Source organism: Sminthopsis crassicaudata, chromosome 1, assembly GCF_048593235.1.
Source record: "Sminthopsis crassicaudata isolate SCR6 chromosome 1, ASM4859323v1, whole genome shotgun sequence".
Classification (NCBI taxonomy): Eukaryota; Metazoa; Chordata; class Mammalia; order Dasyuromorphia; family Dasyuridae; genus Sminthopsis; species Sminthopsis crassicaudata.
Genome location: NC_133617.1, coordinates 251,087,478 through 251,105,976, shown reverse-complemented (window position 1 = coordinate 251,105,976; position 18,499 = coordinate 251,087,478). Strand labels below are relative to the sequence as shown.

General features: G+C 36.4%; 2 protein-coding genes across 3 annotated transcripts in view; one reads left to right on the top strand and one right to left on the bottom strand.

Moving 5' to 3' along the window:
* LOC141548743 (ethanolaminephosphotransferase 1-like) overlaps positions 1 to 12,058 on the top strand; it is a 157,173-nt gene extending 145,115 nt beyond the window's left edge. Inside the window, exons 8-10 of the mRNA XM_074277888.1 lie at positions 553 to 733; positions 8,261 to 8,443; positions 10,049 to 12,058. Of these exons, the coding sequence (XP_074133989.1) occupies positions 553 to 733; positions 8,261 to 8,443; positions 10,049 to 10,114 (430 nt within the window). The 3' untranslated portion in view covers positions 10,115 to 12,058. The remainder of the gene's footprint in view (positions 1 to 552; positions 734 to 8,260; positions 8,444 to 10,048) is intronic.
* Positions 12,059 to 16,079: 4,021 nt separating this feature from the next.
* The window catches only part of MAPRE2 (microtubule associated protein RP/EB family member 2), a 185,612-nt gene continuing 183,192 nt past the window's right edge, over positions 16,080 to 18,499 (bottom strand). For both annotated transcript variants that reach the window (XM_074277873.1, XM_074277864.1), the window contains one exon: positions 16,080 to 17,866. In XM_074277873.1, coding sequence (XP_074133974.1) covers positions 17,795 to 17,866 — 72 coding nt within the window. In that variant the 3' untranslated portion in view covers positions 16,080 to 17,794. The remainder of the gene's footprint in view (positions 17,867 to 18,499) is intronic.

The window sequence follows — 18,499 nt, the reverse complement described above, 5'->3', positions numbered from 1 at the left end:
ACGCAATATAGAGAAGCAAGGAAGTACAATTTGATAACTTCAAAGATTCCAGTTATTGGTATAAGAATCACTATTTGACCAAAACTGGAAAGCATTCTAGCACAATCAGATATAGAACAATTTCTCACCTTGTATACCAAGATAAGTTCAAAATGGGTATGTGATTTAGTTATAAAGCTAGTTAATTAGCAACACTTTGGGCAACTCTCTGGTCCTCAGTTTCCTTATTTGTAAAGCAGGGTATTAAACTAAATATTCTTTAGGGTCTCTTCTAGTTCAAAGTTTTACGATTATGTTGTTGCTATGTTCTAATTACTTACATTTGGCAATCCATATGAGACATACATAAAACTTCCCTATTAAAGCAGAATATTAGATTAACCCTTGTTTTTCAGATGATGTTCAAAGAATTTAAATGACTTATTAAGAGTCACAAACTCAGTAGTAACAGAGACAAGAATTCAGGTCTCCTCACGGTAAGTCTAATTTTCTAATTCTGGGTCCATTCTTTAATGTTAAAATGTTAAAAAATTTTATTTTTCTGTGTTCTAGGGCATACCAGAAGAAAACACTGAAGAAGGATTCTTTGTATGAAGCTTTGCTCCCTTTGGTGTCTCCTACCCTCCTGTTTTTCCTCCTGACTGTTTGGGTGGCTTTATCTCCATGTGATATATTAATCAAGCAGCCCAGATTATTTTTATTTATGGTTGGTGTTGCCTTCTCCAGTGTTGCTGTAAGTATCCATAGGATTCTAACTTGTATAAATAGGTGGAGAACTACTATTATCATCATTTAATAGAGGAGGAAACTGAGGCAAACAGAGATTAAATGATTTGCTTAACATTACACAAATTGTAAACTTGTGATGTTGGACTGAAATTGGGGCTTCCTGAGCATACTAGGTGTGTGACCCTGGACAAGTGACTTAATCCTGCTTGCTTTAGTTTTCCCATTTGTAATATTATCTGAAAAAGGAAAATGGCAAACTAATTTCTTGGTCAAGAAAACCCAAAATGGGGTCATGAAGGCTTGGACATTATTGAAAAACAACCACAAATTCCTGGCTCCAGGCCTGGTGCTCTATCCACTGCACCACTTTGCTGCCCAAAAAGTGGACCAATGTCTTGAGATGATTCTTAGATGTAAAATGCTCAGTGTCTGGGCATGCTGACCTGGCTCCGTGAAAAACATTTAGCGGATTAGACTCTGAATTTGGTGACAGAGACATATTGGCTCATTACTTTAAAATATTTGTCGGCCAACAAATATTTATTAAGTTGTTATTATTACCAAGTATTAGGAATAAAAAGAAAAGCAAGAAACGTGGTCCCTGCTTTCAAGAAGCTCAGATTATAACTGGAAGAGTCTGTCTGTCTATCTATCTATAAAAATTATGATATACTTACAAGAGATATTTAGTGTAAATGGAAGGTAATACAGGTGAAGGCATTAGCAGCAAGGGAAAAAATGTCTCATAGAAGGTAGGATTTCAACTGAGTCTTGAGGAAGGGCAGGAAAGATGGAGGTGGAAATGAGAAGGGAGAGCAGCATTCTAGGGCAGTTAATAATGCAAAGACATGGAGTTGGTAGATGGAGTCAGGTGTGTGAGGAATAGTAAGTTGTCCAGTATAGCTGTATCAAAGAGTATGTGGAGAAGAGTATAGTGTTAGAAAAAATGGCAATGAATTTTCTTTTCCCTGCCTTACAAAAAGGGGCAAGGGCATCCTCATTGGGAAAAGTAATCTAGAAGTTTTCATTTAATATATGACTTTTTGGGGGACTTTGATTTCATCAATATAAGAAGCTATTGGTGAGGAAATCCCTTTGTCTATATAGATTGGCTCGGCAGTTTATCATCACAGAAAAAAGAAAAGAATTGTGATACTACTGTGGGGAAACATGTTGAATTAGAATTTCCTGATGTAGAATGATCTGGATCTTCACCTCTACCATCAAAATTATATCACACAGTGGGACAAAGGATGAGATTCTTGGTTCCCTAGTGCCCTATCCCACAGATTCTTTGGAATTTATAGATATTCAGTGTTTGGGCTATAGCTTAAGAAATCCAGGGTATATATAAAGAAATAGGTATATCTATTGCTTTCCTACTTCTGCTTTCTACAATGAAAACTATTGTTGAATGATATTATAAATCTTTTAGAAGGAACAAGGAATTTTAATGAGAAACGTTGAAAAAAAAGTTAGGGAACTTTGGTCTCTGAAAGTTAGAGATCTATTAATACCTCATTATTTAATGTGAATTTTAATATGTAGTAATCCTCAACTTCTACAGAGGTAATGTTCCTAGTAAATGTATATGGAAGTAAACTATAAATGTTGACCATTAAACCTATGGGAAATAAGGGTTTTGGTTCCCACAACCACCCAAAACTATAATTTTTCACTAGATAGCAGAAAATACACTTTTCTTCATATACTTCTTTATAACAAAACATTAATTCTCATAACACGCATCATACAAAACATTTTTTCTTGCTTTTAATCTCCTAGAATTCTGTGATCTTTTGTACTAAGATCTCAATTTTTTAAAAAACAATTGATTTTAGACAACATTCACTTTCATAATACATGAATTCTATAGTATCATAAGTACTATATAGCAAATAAAATTCTTAAAACTAAAACATTTTAAATCTGAATCTTATCTTCTATCATGTCAGATGACAATGTGAGGCTGAGTACCATATGCTATACTGATGTAAACCAAAGGTTTAGTCCCTAAACCTAAGGGAGAGGTTGTGGGACTTTAGTTCCTGCTGCTCTGAGATACCAAGACTAGTGAGATTTAAACATCACCTTTACATCTGGTGGTTGGTGATAATGATGGTGATGGATGCACCAGTTTGAAATAATCCATCACTGCTCTTTGCTTTGTGGCATGTCTGAGATCCTTAAGAGTCTTGGGGTATGGAAGAAGAGTGGAAATGACTTGATATTTAACCTTGAGCTGAGCTGGTTAATTGACAGCCTCGAGGTCTCTAGCCAGCTGGTCAAGTAGGCTGACAACAGCATGAACTTTATCTAACACTTTCATTTTCTCTCTAAGCTGTATCACTGACTTTGCATGCTCAAGCTTACAGCCGAAAAGACTTCCACTACATTCTAGGGGATTAATTGCAACACAAAACTTGAATTTTGAAGCCAAACAATGAAAATATGCAACTAATGCATGGGGAGCGCTCTACTGGCAGGGTGAACAAGACCATTGAAGCTCCCAGTAAGATACCATCACTCCACAAACCTGTCCATCACACCTCTCATTTTTTTCTGTTGTGGATGTATATGGTTGTCAATATGAAAGTGAAAATAAGGTTAGTAGTAAAATAAGGCAAATGCTTGAAGTTACAAGAGTAAAAGTTGAATATTGACTATGCTATTTTGTCTGCCATCATTATGCATGCACACCAGAAGAACTAAAAATCATTTAAGGATCATCTGGTTTAATTAGACTCCTTACTTTGCAGATAAAGGTCTAAAGACTCTAAAAACTTGCCCAAAGCTACATAGATTTTTAAGTAACAGAGTCGGGATTCAATTCCTGGTTGATTTAATTCCAAATCCTGTAACTCTAGGCACCTGAGTTGCACAATGTTTAAGACATTAGGCGGAGTCAGGAAGATTTGAGTTCAAGTAAAGCAGACACTTATGAGCTGTGTGACCCCGAGCGAGTCTTTTTGCCTCAGTTTCCACATTTGAAACGTGGGGATATGGGGCAGCTAGGTGGTATAGTAGATAGAACACTAACCCTGAAGTCAAGAGGATCTGAGTTCAAATCTGTCCACACATCCTAGCTGTGTGACCCTGGGCATGTCACTTGACCCCAATTGGTTCAGAAAAAAAAAAAAAAAAAGAAAGAAATGTGGGGATAATAATAATACCTACTTTCAAGGGTTCCTGAGAGAATAAAATGAAATAATATTTGCAAAGTGCTACATAAATGCTAGTTCTTATTATTTCCATCTTATTATGTTTTATAGTGTCAGAGAGAAAAGTTTCTATTTGTGAAAGTAGGCAGAAATTTTGAAAATAAGTTGATAAGGGCCAGGGCATTTTTGCTGAAGAAAGTATTTAACAAGTTACCATCTGTTTGTTTTCATTTCTTTTTTCAAATATGCTATGGAACCCACCATTCCCAAATTGTGTATTTCCTAGCTGTTTGGTTTCTAACCAGGATACCACCATTCTCCCTACTTCCTAAAACCAGGGGGTAAATAATATTTGCCTGCTTTTGTTTTTGAGTTAAATGACTTAAAATATGGTAGCTGAAATCATATTTCCAAATGAAAAAAAGTCACATTTTCCTTTAATTTTCTGGTTCTGGCTGGTTGCTCCTATTTATATTTCCTATGGAGACACCAACTGTATGTTGTCATGGCAATTTTTTTTTTCTCCTTGAAATTTTTATACTTAGAGTTTCATTATTTTTATCCAGTAGCAAATAATGACACATGTTACTTTAGCATGAATCTCTTCTTTTAATAGTTTGAGAGTTATGGATAAGTTAAAAGTTATCATAGTTTATGCATTTGTTTCTTGACATTTTAAAGGAAAAAACACACAAGCTTTGGACCTCCTGTGATGGTCAGCAATAGCTGAGAGGGTCTTAATTCCTTGTACCCACAATCATTGTCTTCTCTGGAATCTTATGGCCCTTTCACAGACTCCTTTTTTATATTGTTAAACATGCTCAGACATCCCTCTTTAAAAAGTCCATTTTCATGATTCTAAAGCCCTTTGCAATTACTACTTTCAAGTCCCTTACCTCTTTCTACTTCACTTTCCTCAAGTGTAAAATGGGAATAATAATAGCATAAACCTCAAAGGAATTTTATGAGGATCAAATGCACCATTTGTAAAGTGCTTAGAGTATATTAGGTGCTTAAAAATTTCCTTTTCCTTTCCCCCTTTTTGAATGACACATAATTATGGAATACCCGAGTTGAAAGGGACCCTGGGACAGCCTTATGGAAGTTATATGTGAATAAGAATTCCTTTTAAGTGTAACCAGCAATGAGTCATTCAACTTTTACTTGAAGGCTTCTACTGAGGAGAAACTCTGAAATTGCTGAAAGGTAATCAGAAAGGAAAAAAGCAAAGGATTTGAATAACCCACATGGTTATTCATCCTTTGAATAGCTGAGGATTGATTGTTTCTGAATCTTGGTTTCATGAATCTAGAGCTAGAATCTAGACCAAATCCATGAGGGAGCTGTCTAAATGACTTTCCAATTTACAAAGCTAGACATTGAACTCAGGTCCCATTACCCTTTGACTAGTTCTTTAGTAGTAATCAAGAACATGATATTAAGAGTATCACAAATACGTATTATTCATGATTTTCTTCATATACTATGTATTTGGGTGACTTTCATGGATTTTAAAAGCACATCCTGGGTCTCTTTCCTTTTGCCTTGCTAATGTCAGGTATAGCTCAAACTACTTGTCTTTGCTCTTGTTGGTTCTTTGTTCTTGAAGAGAGCCATGACATCAGGGAGGGAATGCCATGACATGCAAGAGACTTGGATTTGAGTGAGGGAGGGCTGGACAAGGCCATCTGCATCACTTTCCCCTCCAGTAGAAAGATATAAATCAGGACCCATGCAGTGGGAGACCTTGGCCTTTTTAAGCTAAGATCTTTAAGCAGTCTCAGTTTGATTAAAGCAAAGCCCAATCAATTATTAAAGGCTAGGTAAGAAATGAGGAAGAGAATGGGCTTTTATCTAGGTGAGTATATCTATATCTATATATAAAGTCAATCTGGGAGGGAAAGAGCCTTAGGGTTTCTGGCCAAAACATAAGCAATTGTTATCTACATTTACTCTGAGCCAATCAGAGCTCAAATAAAGATCTAGTGGGGCTTGGTCTTGGACCTATTGCTAGTCAATCATCAATGAAAGCTAGAGTGATTTGGATTTAAGTCTTCAGGATATGACCACAGGCCTTTCAATTGTTTTAGCTTTATTCTCTACCTTTCTCCTCCTCAACATAACCCATTCTGGAAGCCAAAGCCCAGAATGATGTTCATCAGGAAGTACCTTCATCCCCCCCCCATCTGAAACTGGGTCTCCCAGTAGTCTCATCCAGTGGCCACTCATGGACCTGATCACCCTCCCTGATCTACGTGGGAACACAGATTTGCCTGCTTTCCAAACTAGGGTGATTTGCCTTTTTTTAGACAGCCTGGTGGATCCTAGATTCACCATATTGGTACTTAGACTCAGTGTAAAATGCCAGTCAATCAATTGTAAAATCTACTCAATTGATCCACCAGCTTCAAGCCTCTATAGCAGGGTTTAGAAGCATGGCCCATTATACCCAGATCTTTTAAGAAATGTGAATGCAAGGTTGTTCAGGAGGAAAGAGCTTCGCTTTGGAAGGAAGCAGTGTGATAGTGGAGTGAGCAGTGAATCTAGAATCAAAAAACTGTCTTCGATTGACCACTCTTGTTTCTTATCACCTATATGATCCTAGGATCCTAGGAATTAAAAACCTACAATCCATCCAGTCCAACTCTTTCCTTTTTACAGAGGAGGGAAGAAGATTGAAAAAGACAAGGATGACCAAGGTCATCCACCAAGGTTATTATTTGAACTCAGATAATTTTATTCTATTGTACCTACCAATGTACCATTCTGCTACCCTTTGTCAGAATGGGTGGAGAAGGGGCAGCAGCCCTGTGCTGCATGCTGTGTGGGAAAGGGATTCCAGAATGGAGAAGAGGCATTCTTCATGGCTTGAGAGATAGAGGTAGATTTTTGAAGGCAGAGATGAAGGTGAAGTTAGGTTCTTTAACATCTACCTGATTTCTAGCTTGGCTTTCTAGAGACTAGAGTTTCCCCTTGGATGAGATTGGAGCTTTTCTCACCAATATAAAGAATTCATTCATTTATTTTTTGTGTATTTCTAGTGTATTCTAATCTATATAATTTCTCAATTTCTGTTCACTTTTTGCTTGAATAAATGGGTTTACTCGCTATTCACCATTTGTGATGGTATTTTATATAATTATCATTTGGTGGGAAGACGCCAAGCTAGTGAGTATGTTTCAAAAGCTGCTGGCTTTCTTGGTTACTATCTCATCCCAAGATGAAATTTGCCCAAGCATAGTCCCCTCCCCTGAGTAGAGGGAGAAACCTAGGAGAGAATTGGGCAAGAAGAGTAGAAAACCTGATAACATTGTGACTCAGTTTCCACATCTGTAAAATGAGATTAGACTATTAGACTTTCTACTCTAAATTGATAAGATTTTATTTGATATTTCAAGTTAAATGTTAAAAATTTTTATTATGAAGTCAAAAAAATGAAAGTAGGCTGTATCATTTGGCCCGTTTCTTGTTTCCTACAAAAGCTTACATTTATTAATGGCTTGGATCTTTTTAAAATTTACAGTTGGGCTTAATATTGATCTATTTTGTGGTCTGGAACGCCTTTCAGAAAATTAGCTCCATTTGATCACCACAGACACTGTGCTTGCAGCTACAGAGCTCCCTTACTCTTGATTATATAAGGTTAGGGTTAGTAGTACTAGTAGGTGGAACAGTGAATAGATAGTGTGATGGGCCAGAAGTCAGGAAATCTCATATTCCTGGATTCTGGCCTCAGACACCTAAAAGCTGTGTGATCCAGCAAATCACTTAACCTTCTTTGCCTCAGTTTTCTCATCTGTAAAATGAGCTGGAAAAGAAAATAGCAAACCACCATAATAGCTTTGCGAAGAAAAATCCCAAATAGTGTCACAAAGAATCAGACAGAATTGAAATGATTGAACAATGAGAACAATAGACTGAATCGGACAGTCATTTTTGAAATATTACTTCTGCAGAGTTTTTCTGGATTAGCACTAAGCAGGAAGCTCATTACTGTGCTTTTGAGACATCTGAATAAATAGGAATAGGAGCAAAATTTCAAAAATAAATCTAAAGGGGAGAGAGAAGACTGTTTAGAAAGAGAAAAGGGGAAACAATAAAATCCATTCGTTCCACTAAAGTACCTTAACATGTGCTTTATGTGTGTATATTTGTATTCCTTTATTTCTACAAATATGAAAGGAAAAAGGACATTTCCCTTTAAACCAGTGGAACTAGTCCAGATTTTCTAGTCCTCAGAAATAGGAGAGAATTGAGCAAGAAGAATAGAAAACTTAATAGATAACATTAACTTTTAACACGGTTCCTTTAGACAACTTTGGCTCCTCCATCTAACTTTAAAATGGGATTGTTTTCTCTTATTTCAACAGTGTAGAGTGATCGTCTGTCAAATGAGCAACACCAGATCTGAATCATTCCACTACCTCTTGTTTCCATTGGCCCTGGTGGTCTTTGCAGCAGTAACAGGACTTCTTGGGAGACTGGAGGAATCTGTGTTCAAGGCTTTCACTGCATTAGCCACAGTGGCTCATATACACTACGGAGTGTGTGTGGTAAATATCTTTTTTTTGTTTTCTTTCCTTGGAATAATAAATTAAAAGTGATAAAGGAGGCAGCTAGATAGTACTAGAATGCTGAACCTGTTGAATCTAGCTTCTTTCCCCTTTTTTAAACTTCTATTTGCTCTCTACTGTCTCCGTCTTGCAATCTGCAGAAGAATGGGGAAGGGAAGAGAGAAAGAGAAAGAAGAGACTGTATTTTATTCTGTCTTTCTCTCATTGCTAGATAGCTTCTAGATTTCATTTTAATACACTAAACTCTCTCTCTGTCTCTTATGAAGCAGCTAGGTGGTAAAGGAGACAGTAGTCAGGATTACCTAAGTTCAAATATTGCCAAATATACTTAGTAAGTGTACTGACCAGCACTGGTTCAGCTTTAAAATTTGAATCATCCTAGGCTCTACTTATCAGGGCAATTATGCCCATCTCAAAATAGAAGGTTTATGTAAAGTTCTTTGCAAACCTTGAAATGCTATATAAATGTTATTAAGTATATTTGTGAGCACACACATGTGCCATATTGTGTGAGATGACTAATGAATTTGAAAAGATTTCTTGAATTAACTCCCTTTAACATGTGAATTATTTAGGATATAAATGCTCATTTATACATAATAAAGGCAGTTATTTATAAGTCTGATTAAGATCTTCAGAGAAAAAAATGAAGATAAAATATCAATAATCAAAAAATTTTTAAAGTTAAAATAAAAAAAAGAAAAATCAATAGTTTCCCAATTAATCAATCAAAAATATTAAATGCCTTTTGTGTTCCATGTACTGTGTGAAGTATAAAAAGAGGCAAAAGATAGTCACTGCCTTTAAGAATTTCATAATTAATGGGCAAATGAGAAAATATTGCTCTAGGTAACCTAAAAATTAAGAGTACAACTCATAAAATTTCATGTGACCGTTTAAAAAAGTTATTTATGTGAATGCCAAACAGTGGTCATAGGACTGAAAAATGTTGAACTCGAAGGAACCTTAGAGGCTATTGAGTCCAAACTCTGCCTCCTACAGATGGTCCCCAGAGGTCACATTATCTGTATAATTTCACATAACAAAGGATGAGCTTCCTGACTCCAGATCCTGTGCTCCACCACACTATATCATGCTATTCCTCATGTCCATATATTGAAATATATGAACACAAGTCATACAAACAAATCCAAAATGAAAATAAAGAGCTTCTCTCTCCTTAAAAGCCATTTTCCCCCTAATGTACAAAAGTAGGTACTGACCTGTTCTTCATCTCTCTTTGTATAGATAATAAGACTATTGTTATAGTGCCTTGGGAGCAATGACAGAATACTTTAGTGTGAAACAAAATGATTAGACAGAATCATAGATCTTGAACTAGAGGGGACCTCAAAGTTTAATCCTCTGATTTTACAGATGAGGAAACTGATGTCTAGAGATGAACTTACCTTATGAGTTAATAGCAAAGCTAAAATTTGGACAAGGTCCCTTGTCTCCAAATGCAGTATTCTTTCCCCTGCACTATATTGCCTCTAAGAAAGTCTTTTTTCTATAGCTGGAAAAAGAAATCAAATAATATTTTCTTTTTCTCTTTTTTTCCCCATTTCTTTTTACGTCTTCTAGGGGAGACAATTAAGTCAACACTTGAACATTCACATCTTTTCCATGAAGAAACGTGCCCAGGAATAAAAATCTGCTGTCAAAAGAACAGTCAAGATTTGTCCTGATGTTCCCGGATCCCATTCTTTCTAGGAACATTGATACTCAGTGTACCTGAATGACCAAAGCATCTTCATACACTTAATGAATATAATGGAATCCGTATTTAAAGTGGTGTGCTTCTCTTGTGTCTCAAATATAGCTATTCACAGAAAGTCTTCTTAGCCCTTTGCCATCATAGTCCCACGTCTACATCTCTCCAGTCCCTGACACATTCAGAAGGGCAGAGTATTCTAACCAGCATGGAGGGTGTGGTTCTGTGCTAAAACTCAGAGGAAGCTGGCAAATGAGCATATGGTTCCTTTGTCAAAGAACCCTCTTAGACAAGGCTGTGTGCATGATTCTATCAGCTCCTTGCTGGACTGCTGTGAAAACAGAATAAATGTCCCGGATGTTGCAGGATGCCTGGAATACCTTAGAAGGCAGGAAGCATTCCCTTCTGTACCTCCTCCTCCCACCTGCAAGTTTGGGCAAAAGCTACAGTAAAGAATCATGGAGCTGATGATCATAGTGGACTTCAGGAAGTAACTTTTGTCAATTAAATTGCTCAGGAACCCCAATTTGGTATTTTCAGTACCCTCTGATAAGCTTAATCCTAAAAGCAAAACCACATGCTTTGTTTGGCAGGTACTTAATGGAGAACTGCAGATAAAGTCCCAAAATTTATTGTTTTGTCATAGAATAAAGACAGAATAGCAGCTGACATTGTAAGAGCCCTTTAAAGTTAGCCAAGTATTTTCCATACATATTATCATTTTTAGGCATAGCTACATGGAAATAGGGAGAGTCATTACACTGTAGCAAGGAACCCCTAGGGAATTGAAACCAATAAAACTAACATGATTCACAATGAAGCATATTAGATTAGGACAATCATTATATTCCTTAGGAGCAAAGTGAAATTATCTCCAAGTGTCATGCTTTGATGCAGAGCTGTGTGGTCCTAAGTAACATTTTTAGGGTCTATGTAAACTGGGTTAGTGTAAGTTTTATCCACAAAAACCATGCTTAGGGCTTCTCCCAAATAGTTGATGGTTTACATAATGATGTATGTTCCAAGTTAAGAATTATACTTTATAAAAATGTTTCCATGGAGTAAACACAGTATATATATGACCATTAGGAATTTATTCATGTACAAAAATAACTTCCACCCTTGTGACTAGAGAAGAGGTTATAACACAAATTCTCTGAATGAATGCTGCTATGGGATCTTTTTTTCTTGGAGCTATTGTTGACATGAGTTTATTTACCTTTGAGGCAAATATATTCATTCACTCTGTGCCTAGTAAACCTTTGGTCTTAAAGGATAATTGTTTTCATCTCTAACAAAGATACAACAATAAATGCACGCACTGAAGTGAAAATGTTTTTCAGTATCCTGTGAATGAATAGATTAATTGATCTGTAATTTTTTAGTTTACATGTTATATTGTTTAGTGTTTACAATGAGAATATTTTCATTTAAGGATTTGGTATATAGAAAGAAAGCATCGGGGGGCACATAAAAATAATTCCAAAGTCACTCTCACATTGAATGGAAAATGTGCTTTCTTCTGATGGCTTGAATATTGATCAGATATTGTAAAAATGGATGTATCTCTAGGCATGATTGATTAAGTTCTTCTCCTAAATGAATATTCAAGCTCAAATTTTCTATACTTCATTTCTGGGAAATGCATCAAGCCAGTGAAACAGTCCTATGAAATGCTAGGGAAATCATATTCTATTTGTATAACCAGGATATTGGAGTAGAAGTGTTTTCAGCAAATAACTTTTGACTATATGATTATATGAAATGAAAGAATAACACATTTATAGGAATTAAATAACATTTTATCACGTCTAAATATTAAATTGTCAGAATTTTGAACACATCCTGGAAAATGAATTAAAAGAATCTTTGAAAACTAATTATTTTTATTTTTATTGTGTAATGTAGTTGATGAATTGAAAAAATTATGTTGTAAACATCAAGATAAAATGAATGGAATTTTGCTACACAGAGCAATGCCTACATGTTTTGCTGTACTGGAACAATGGAATCATAAATTTAAAGCCAAAGTACCTGACAGAATGATTGATGAACTCAATTTTCTCATTTTATAGAGGAAGCATCTGAGGGCCAGTGAAGTTAAATGAGTTGCATGGGGTCACAGAGCTAGTAAATGTATAAGATGGAATTTGAATCCAACACTTCCTGTCTCCAAGTCTAGGAATGAATGAACATTGGAAAGCAACCAATTTATATTAGTGGTTAAGGAAAAATTTTCTAACAATTAGGGATATCTGTAAGTGTAATGTGCTGCCTCCTTGGAAATTTTTAATCTTAGGTTGGATGACTCCTTATCATGTAAGTTGTGTTATAGATACTCTTATTCAGATAAGGGTTGGAATAGAAGACTGGTGAGCTCCCCTCAACTGAGAGATTGAGATTCTGTTTTCTTTTGGGGATAATAATATGGTTAAATTCAGAGGTACATTAACACATCATTGCACTTTCCTATAATATAAATTCAAACTACACATGCTCATTTACCCAGTTGAGCGATTTAGATTTGTCTGACTGTGATGCAAGTCTGTGATCTAAAAGCTTCCTGTCATTCTTATGGTCCTCCTGAGTCCAATATATTTACCAGATTTTTACTTTTTTTTTTTTTTAACACAAGAAGATCCATTGCTTTTAACCTCTCCCACTGAGAAGGGAATGTATTTTATAGTTCCCAGCTAGGTAAAATATTAAGTCTGGTGATAGAGGAGTTGAGTGGTTAAATGTCCATTGGGAAGTTTTGATTTCAGCACCTAGCACAGTAGGAACTCAAATATTTGCTGAATGAATGAATGATTTGATATTCCTCTAGGAAGCAGACTATATTTAGTACTATTCTGTTTGCATTAAGAATGAAGGTTTGTAAGTCTATAATAATTCCATCAGTCTTAATAATCAAAACAATCATATCTAATAATTTTGGTTTTTAAATAAAGGAACACATGTTCTATGATCTTGTGAGTTTTTAAACTGTTAAGACTGGGAATATGACAGAATAAATAAGATTTATGTCTGTGTGATTCAGAGTCCTGTTCCTATACTGGTAAGGAGAGCAAATGGATTTTTTTGAGAGAATCACAGGTTCAATTTTATTCAAAGTATGTCTGAATGACAAGGGACTTTTGATTAATGTGTAATGAATTCCTTGTAAATAAACTATGGATGCCCAGAATTTTAAAGATTTTTTTTTCTTTTATAATATATTTGAGGTCAAAAGGAGTAAGCGTTTACTTTTAGCAGGAGGACTTTGCCATATGGTTATTGGCTTATAGACCTCACTATGTCAGGAGTGTACCCAAGGGAAAGCTGAATTATGCAATAGGATTATGCTCATCTTTGCATTTCTGTCCTTCATTTTCTCTTCCTCCTCTTTGATAAGTGAATAATAAATTAAAGAAAAAGTTCACAGGTTGCATAACAGCCTAGTATGGAAACTAAATTGACCTCTAGGTGGTGCTTGAAAACAGTATGGAGATTATTTTTCCTTCTGGAAGCAAAAGCGTCCATCCATTATACTTCCATGCTTTGCAGGCCATTGGGTGGAAAGTGATTTCCATACAAATGAATACTGTACTTTTCTAAGTGGCTTCTGTGGATTGGTTTTAATGACCTTTCCTACTTATTTGCTGTTTGTTTTAAATCTTACACATCTGTTTACAAATCATCATACTTTTTGCCACACACAGTAATAAGAAGGGCTGGTTTGGGAAGGGGAAAAAATCCCTTTCCAAAAGGCTACTGAGATGTTTTAAGTGTTTTGGCCAGAATCCTCCTCACCCTTTTGCCACAGAGCTCAACTTGGGACCATCCTGCGGTTTTTTCCTTGATCTCATCTTCCTCAGGATTGTCCAGTTTTTCCCTCATTGAATTACAATTGCTGCTGGAATTTGAGTTCTTTGCAAGTGGAACTATTTCTCAAGAGAATTATTTTTCTTTTTATATTTTCATTAAATTTTTTCTAAGTAATACAGATGCCTAACAAGGCTGCTATATATGGTACTAAAACATGGAGCCTCCACCTCTTGCTAAAACGTGTCAAAAACCTCAACTAATGCATGTAAACCCATATGTGTACAATCTATACATATCCACATGCTCATTAAAAACTAATGTTGACAGTAAAAATTTCAATAGTCTATAGATCTATGAAGATTTTAACATATATTTTTTTTATTAAATATGTAAAAAGATAAACGCAAGTCAAGTTATTCACATATTCAGAGACAAAAAAAATCTACTCTATCATGCGACAGTTGGTGGGTAACGTAAAATGAGTGTGATACATCTGAATAAGCCTTTTTCATCTATTATGCCATTACTTATCTATTTATAATTAACAATACATATGTTTACATTCCTTTCAGTTTACATTTTATCTATAACAAAAGCTTTATGGTATACTATTTATTAAAAGTAATTACGAATGCATATTAAACCATAACGGAATAACAGGAATACTCACCAGGGAGGGAAGAGGAGGCCTTGTTTCCCTTCTGGAGTTTACTTCTCTCGAGTCACCTGGGGTGTTTTTGTTTGTTTCTGCTTAGAAAAAGACTGGGTTTTCACCTTGCCCTCTACGTCAATCACTTCCTGCCTGACATATGCGGTGAAAGTGCTATAATCAGCCTGATAGGTGAATGAGAGGGGTGGACAGATTTATTTATATGGATTTATATGAATGAGAGAAGGAAAGACATTCATCAAGGGGGTGCTGCTCAGTGCAGCAGTGTCAGTCATTGCCATCAGTGGTCTAAGGAGGAAGAAGTACTGTAGGATGCTCGAGGTGAGAAACACAGCTTTCACTGTTCAGTGAGAAAGATCTGAAAAGGGACCCAACTCTGTTTCCTCCATAGATAGGTCAGATAGCTCCTGCAGAAAGTGATTAACTGAGAAATAATGTGAGAATATCAACGATTTATAAAGGGGCTGCTTTATCTAAGATACAATTTAATGGTGTTAAGAAACTTGAAAGAGGAAGATTTTGTTCTTCTATAAATGAATGAAAAACAATTTGATCGAATAACCAAAGTTGTGGGAATCTTGGAAAGATTTATCAAATGTGGATGGAGCAACAAAGTCCACAGGACAGGAAAGTGTGTCTGACCCATGTTTTTCAGCTGTGAAGATGGTGGGAATGGGGTGGTCTCAGGGATTGTCATCAATGGAACGTATTCAATAAATCACATAATGGGTCCTCGAAGAGAGATTTCTGAACCTAGTTGTTGCCTAGAAAAGGAAATTTGGGGAACGAATGCCCTGGCATCGAGATTGCTGCTGATGTCAGGAACTCATGCTCATACTTCCATTAAGAGTTGTGGTCTCTGATGACAAAAAAAAGGAGAATCTGTCCATTTGCCTCTCTATCCTGGACCATAAGACTGTTTATTGTGTCTCTTGGAAGAAAATTTCCTTTCATATATTTCCTTGTGCAGTACGTAGCTGTCTTTTAGGTTGAGGAAATTCAGCGACTAAATAAAGCTTTAGAAATGCAGCTAACAAAGTTAGGTGGGAGACTTATAGCACTACCACTACTTGTTACCAGGTGGGAGAGGATGTCAATGCTGAGAGGCAGGCTAGAAAACCCATCTAGCCTTAGAGGGGTGAGCTACTATGCTGTGTGCTGTAAAGAGAAAGCAATGGAGAGAAGAAAGGGAAACATCCCATAAAACTTATGTCTATTTTTCCCCCACAGTGAATTGTATATACTGGATATAGAGCAAAACTTCAAAGTACAAGCATCCTTCTGGACATTTAACTCAATAAACACCACTTTGCTGCAAAAGATTTATATGGAGCAGAAGATTTTTATTGGTAAAAACCTTCAGCTCTCATGTGAATTTAGAACTGGAATTTAATCAATTAGTAAATAAATTCAAAACTTTAAAATAGATCATTCAGAAGTTTATTTTAGCTGTTTAGTTAAGTGGGGAGTATGGGGTTGGGTGGAAGGGGAACTTGTTTCTTGCTTTTGTTGCACCTGCTAAATCAAATAACCAGTGAAAATAAATCAAAAGTTGGAAACCAAGCAAAATGAACCAAGAAGGAACACCAACTGCAAATGGGAAAAGAAAAAAAAAAAAAAAAAAGACGATGAAGGTTCAGAAAGAGACTAATAGAATGTGCAAATTTTAGTTAAAAAATAAGGAATGCTTTTAATACATTAATATCTGCTATATTTGTTTATAAATTGTCACTGTTTAGCAAAGGTCAACAACAAGAAGGGCCCTATTAAGCGGAAAAATTCCATATTCCAAATGCTATTGGGAGTCATGGATCTTTCTGCCATATGACTTGGCAACGGATCCTACAGCGGACTGCAGAAATGTCTCTCTCGGAGGTCAGAGGATCATAGATTTAGAGCTGGAAGGGGCTTTAGAGGTTGTGCTTCCACTAATCAGAGCATCACTTCAATTTCAGGGAAAATTTCCTGTCATGGGGTGCACAGCACTTGTAAAACACAGCTAGCTGCAACCCCTTCCTTACTGGAATTCCTTTAGAAGAACTTATTCCTTAAGAATTGCCATTAGTTCTGGAGCCAGCTGGCAGCTGATTAACCTTAGGCAGGCTCCTCTCTTCCTCTGGGTTGAATGATGGAAGAGAGGCACTGAAATCCACACTAACTACCTTAAGGACAGGGATGGAGGGGACAGAAGGCAGTAGGGTCACTCTGACTAACCTACATACCCCAAATCCTTTTGGTCTGAAGATACTGAGCAGCAGCATCTTGGGGAATATGCATGTATGTAACTCTAGCTATCTACCTACCTATCTATTTATCCACCAAATAGGACCCTGAGAAAGAAAAGACCATGAAAACCTCTGGTGGCAGGGTAAGGAGCAAGGGAGGGGCAGAAGAGAGCAAAATAAGGAAAACTGAGATTTTTTTTTTTTTTTCCCGCTTAAGTGGATTCAGATCTTCCAAAAATAATAACATACTGTGTGGTTGTCTAACATGCTGATGTGTAAAAACACTGAAGGGACTTTCAGTCCTTTGAAACCATTGTTTTGTCTTTAGTTTTGTGAAGAGAGAGATTATGTGATTTGTAGTGGCATGAGCCTTCCCGTCCCTCACCCAGGAAAATATGCCGTTATCATTATGGCTTCACTCTCAATGATTTCTTTTCCCTTTGTTCCAATTCATCATTTGACCAAATTTATGCTCAAAAGCAGACAGACTTGCAAACATCAAAGCACCACAAACGTGTGTGACATCTAGTAACATTTTGCTGTAAGATGCCAATATAAATACCATATATCAAATTACAACGGTATCATACTAAGACAAAAGTTGGGAGAAGGGGAGATTCTTTTTGAAAGAAAAGGACAGAACCCATCTCAAGCAGCCAAGTGGTGAAGTTGAAAGAATGTGACCCTACAATCTCTCAGGTGGACGGCCAGAGAGCGGACTTTTGCTAATGCAACTTGGCAAAGTAACGAGCAGAGATTGCAGTGGTTTGGCTGGCACTCACTGCAGTATGTCCGTGGTAATGGCAGATGGAGAGCAATGGGTTTCTTTCGTGTTTGAGGCCACACATGTTCCAATTCTCCAGAAGAAAAGTTCCCACAACAAAATGAAAAGTGTCAAGAGATGTGAAGACGGGTCAGTATTCTTCCTGCTGCTGAGGCTGCTCGTGAACTTGCTCTTCTGCTTCCTGCTCCTCTGTGTGGCTCTCCTGCAAATCAGACAGAAAACCTTCATCAGAAAAGCCTTTGTTGTTAATGAAGTCCCCGTACTTCCCCAGATGAACGCGGGCAGCCTGACTCTGGCTCTGGGTTCAGGCATTTCTGTACATCCTTGACTCCCTCCAATTCATAATGAAATGATGCTTCTCATTATATATACAGTAGAGACTTAAGTTTAAGAATAATGTGAGTCAGTAATGTAATATAGAAATATACACATAGATATTTAAAAATATGCATACACACATATATATAAATACATAAATAAAATATACATACACACATAAAATATACATACATATATATGTATATGAAAATAAATAAAACTACTAAACTCCTATATGGATTTAAAATGCCAGTCAATGGCACACTCATGGCATATTCTGTTAATGGATTCCTCCAAACTCCTTTCTTTGGCAACCCTATTGCTCTCCAAATCAACTTCATATTTACCAGCCTTGATGCCTATTTTACCTCTTCATTTTGTCTATAACCTCTGCTCCTAAATAAATCTACCTTTTGGCAAAGAAAAAAAAGCGAGTCAGTCCAGATATGGCCTGCTGATGTAGAAATCAGCAGCTGGCACTAGAATAGGACGGCACCTAAATGTCCTTTCATTTCTT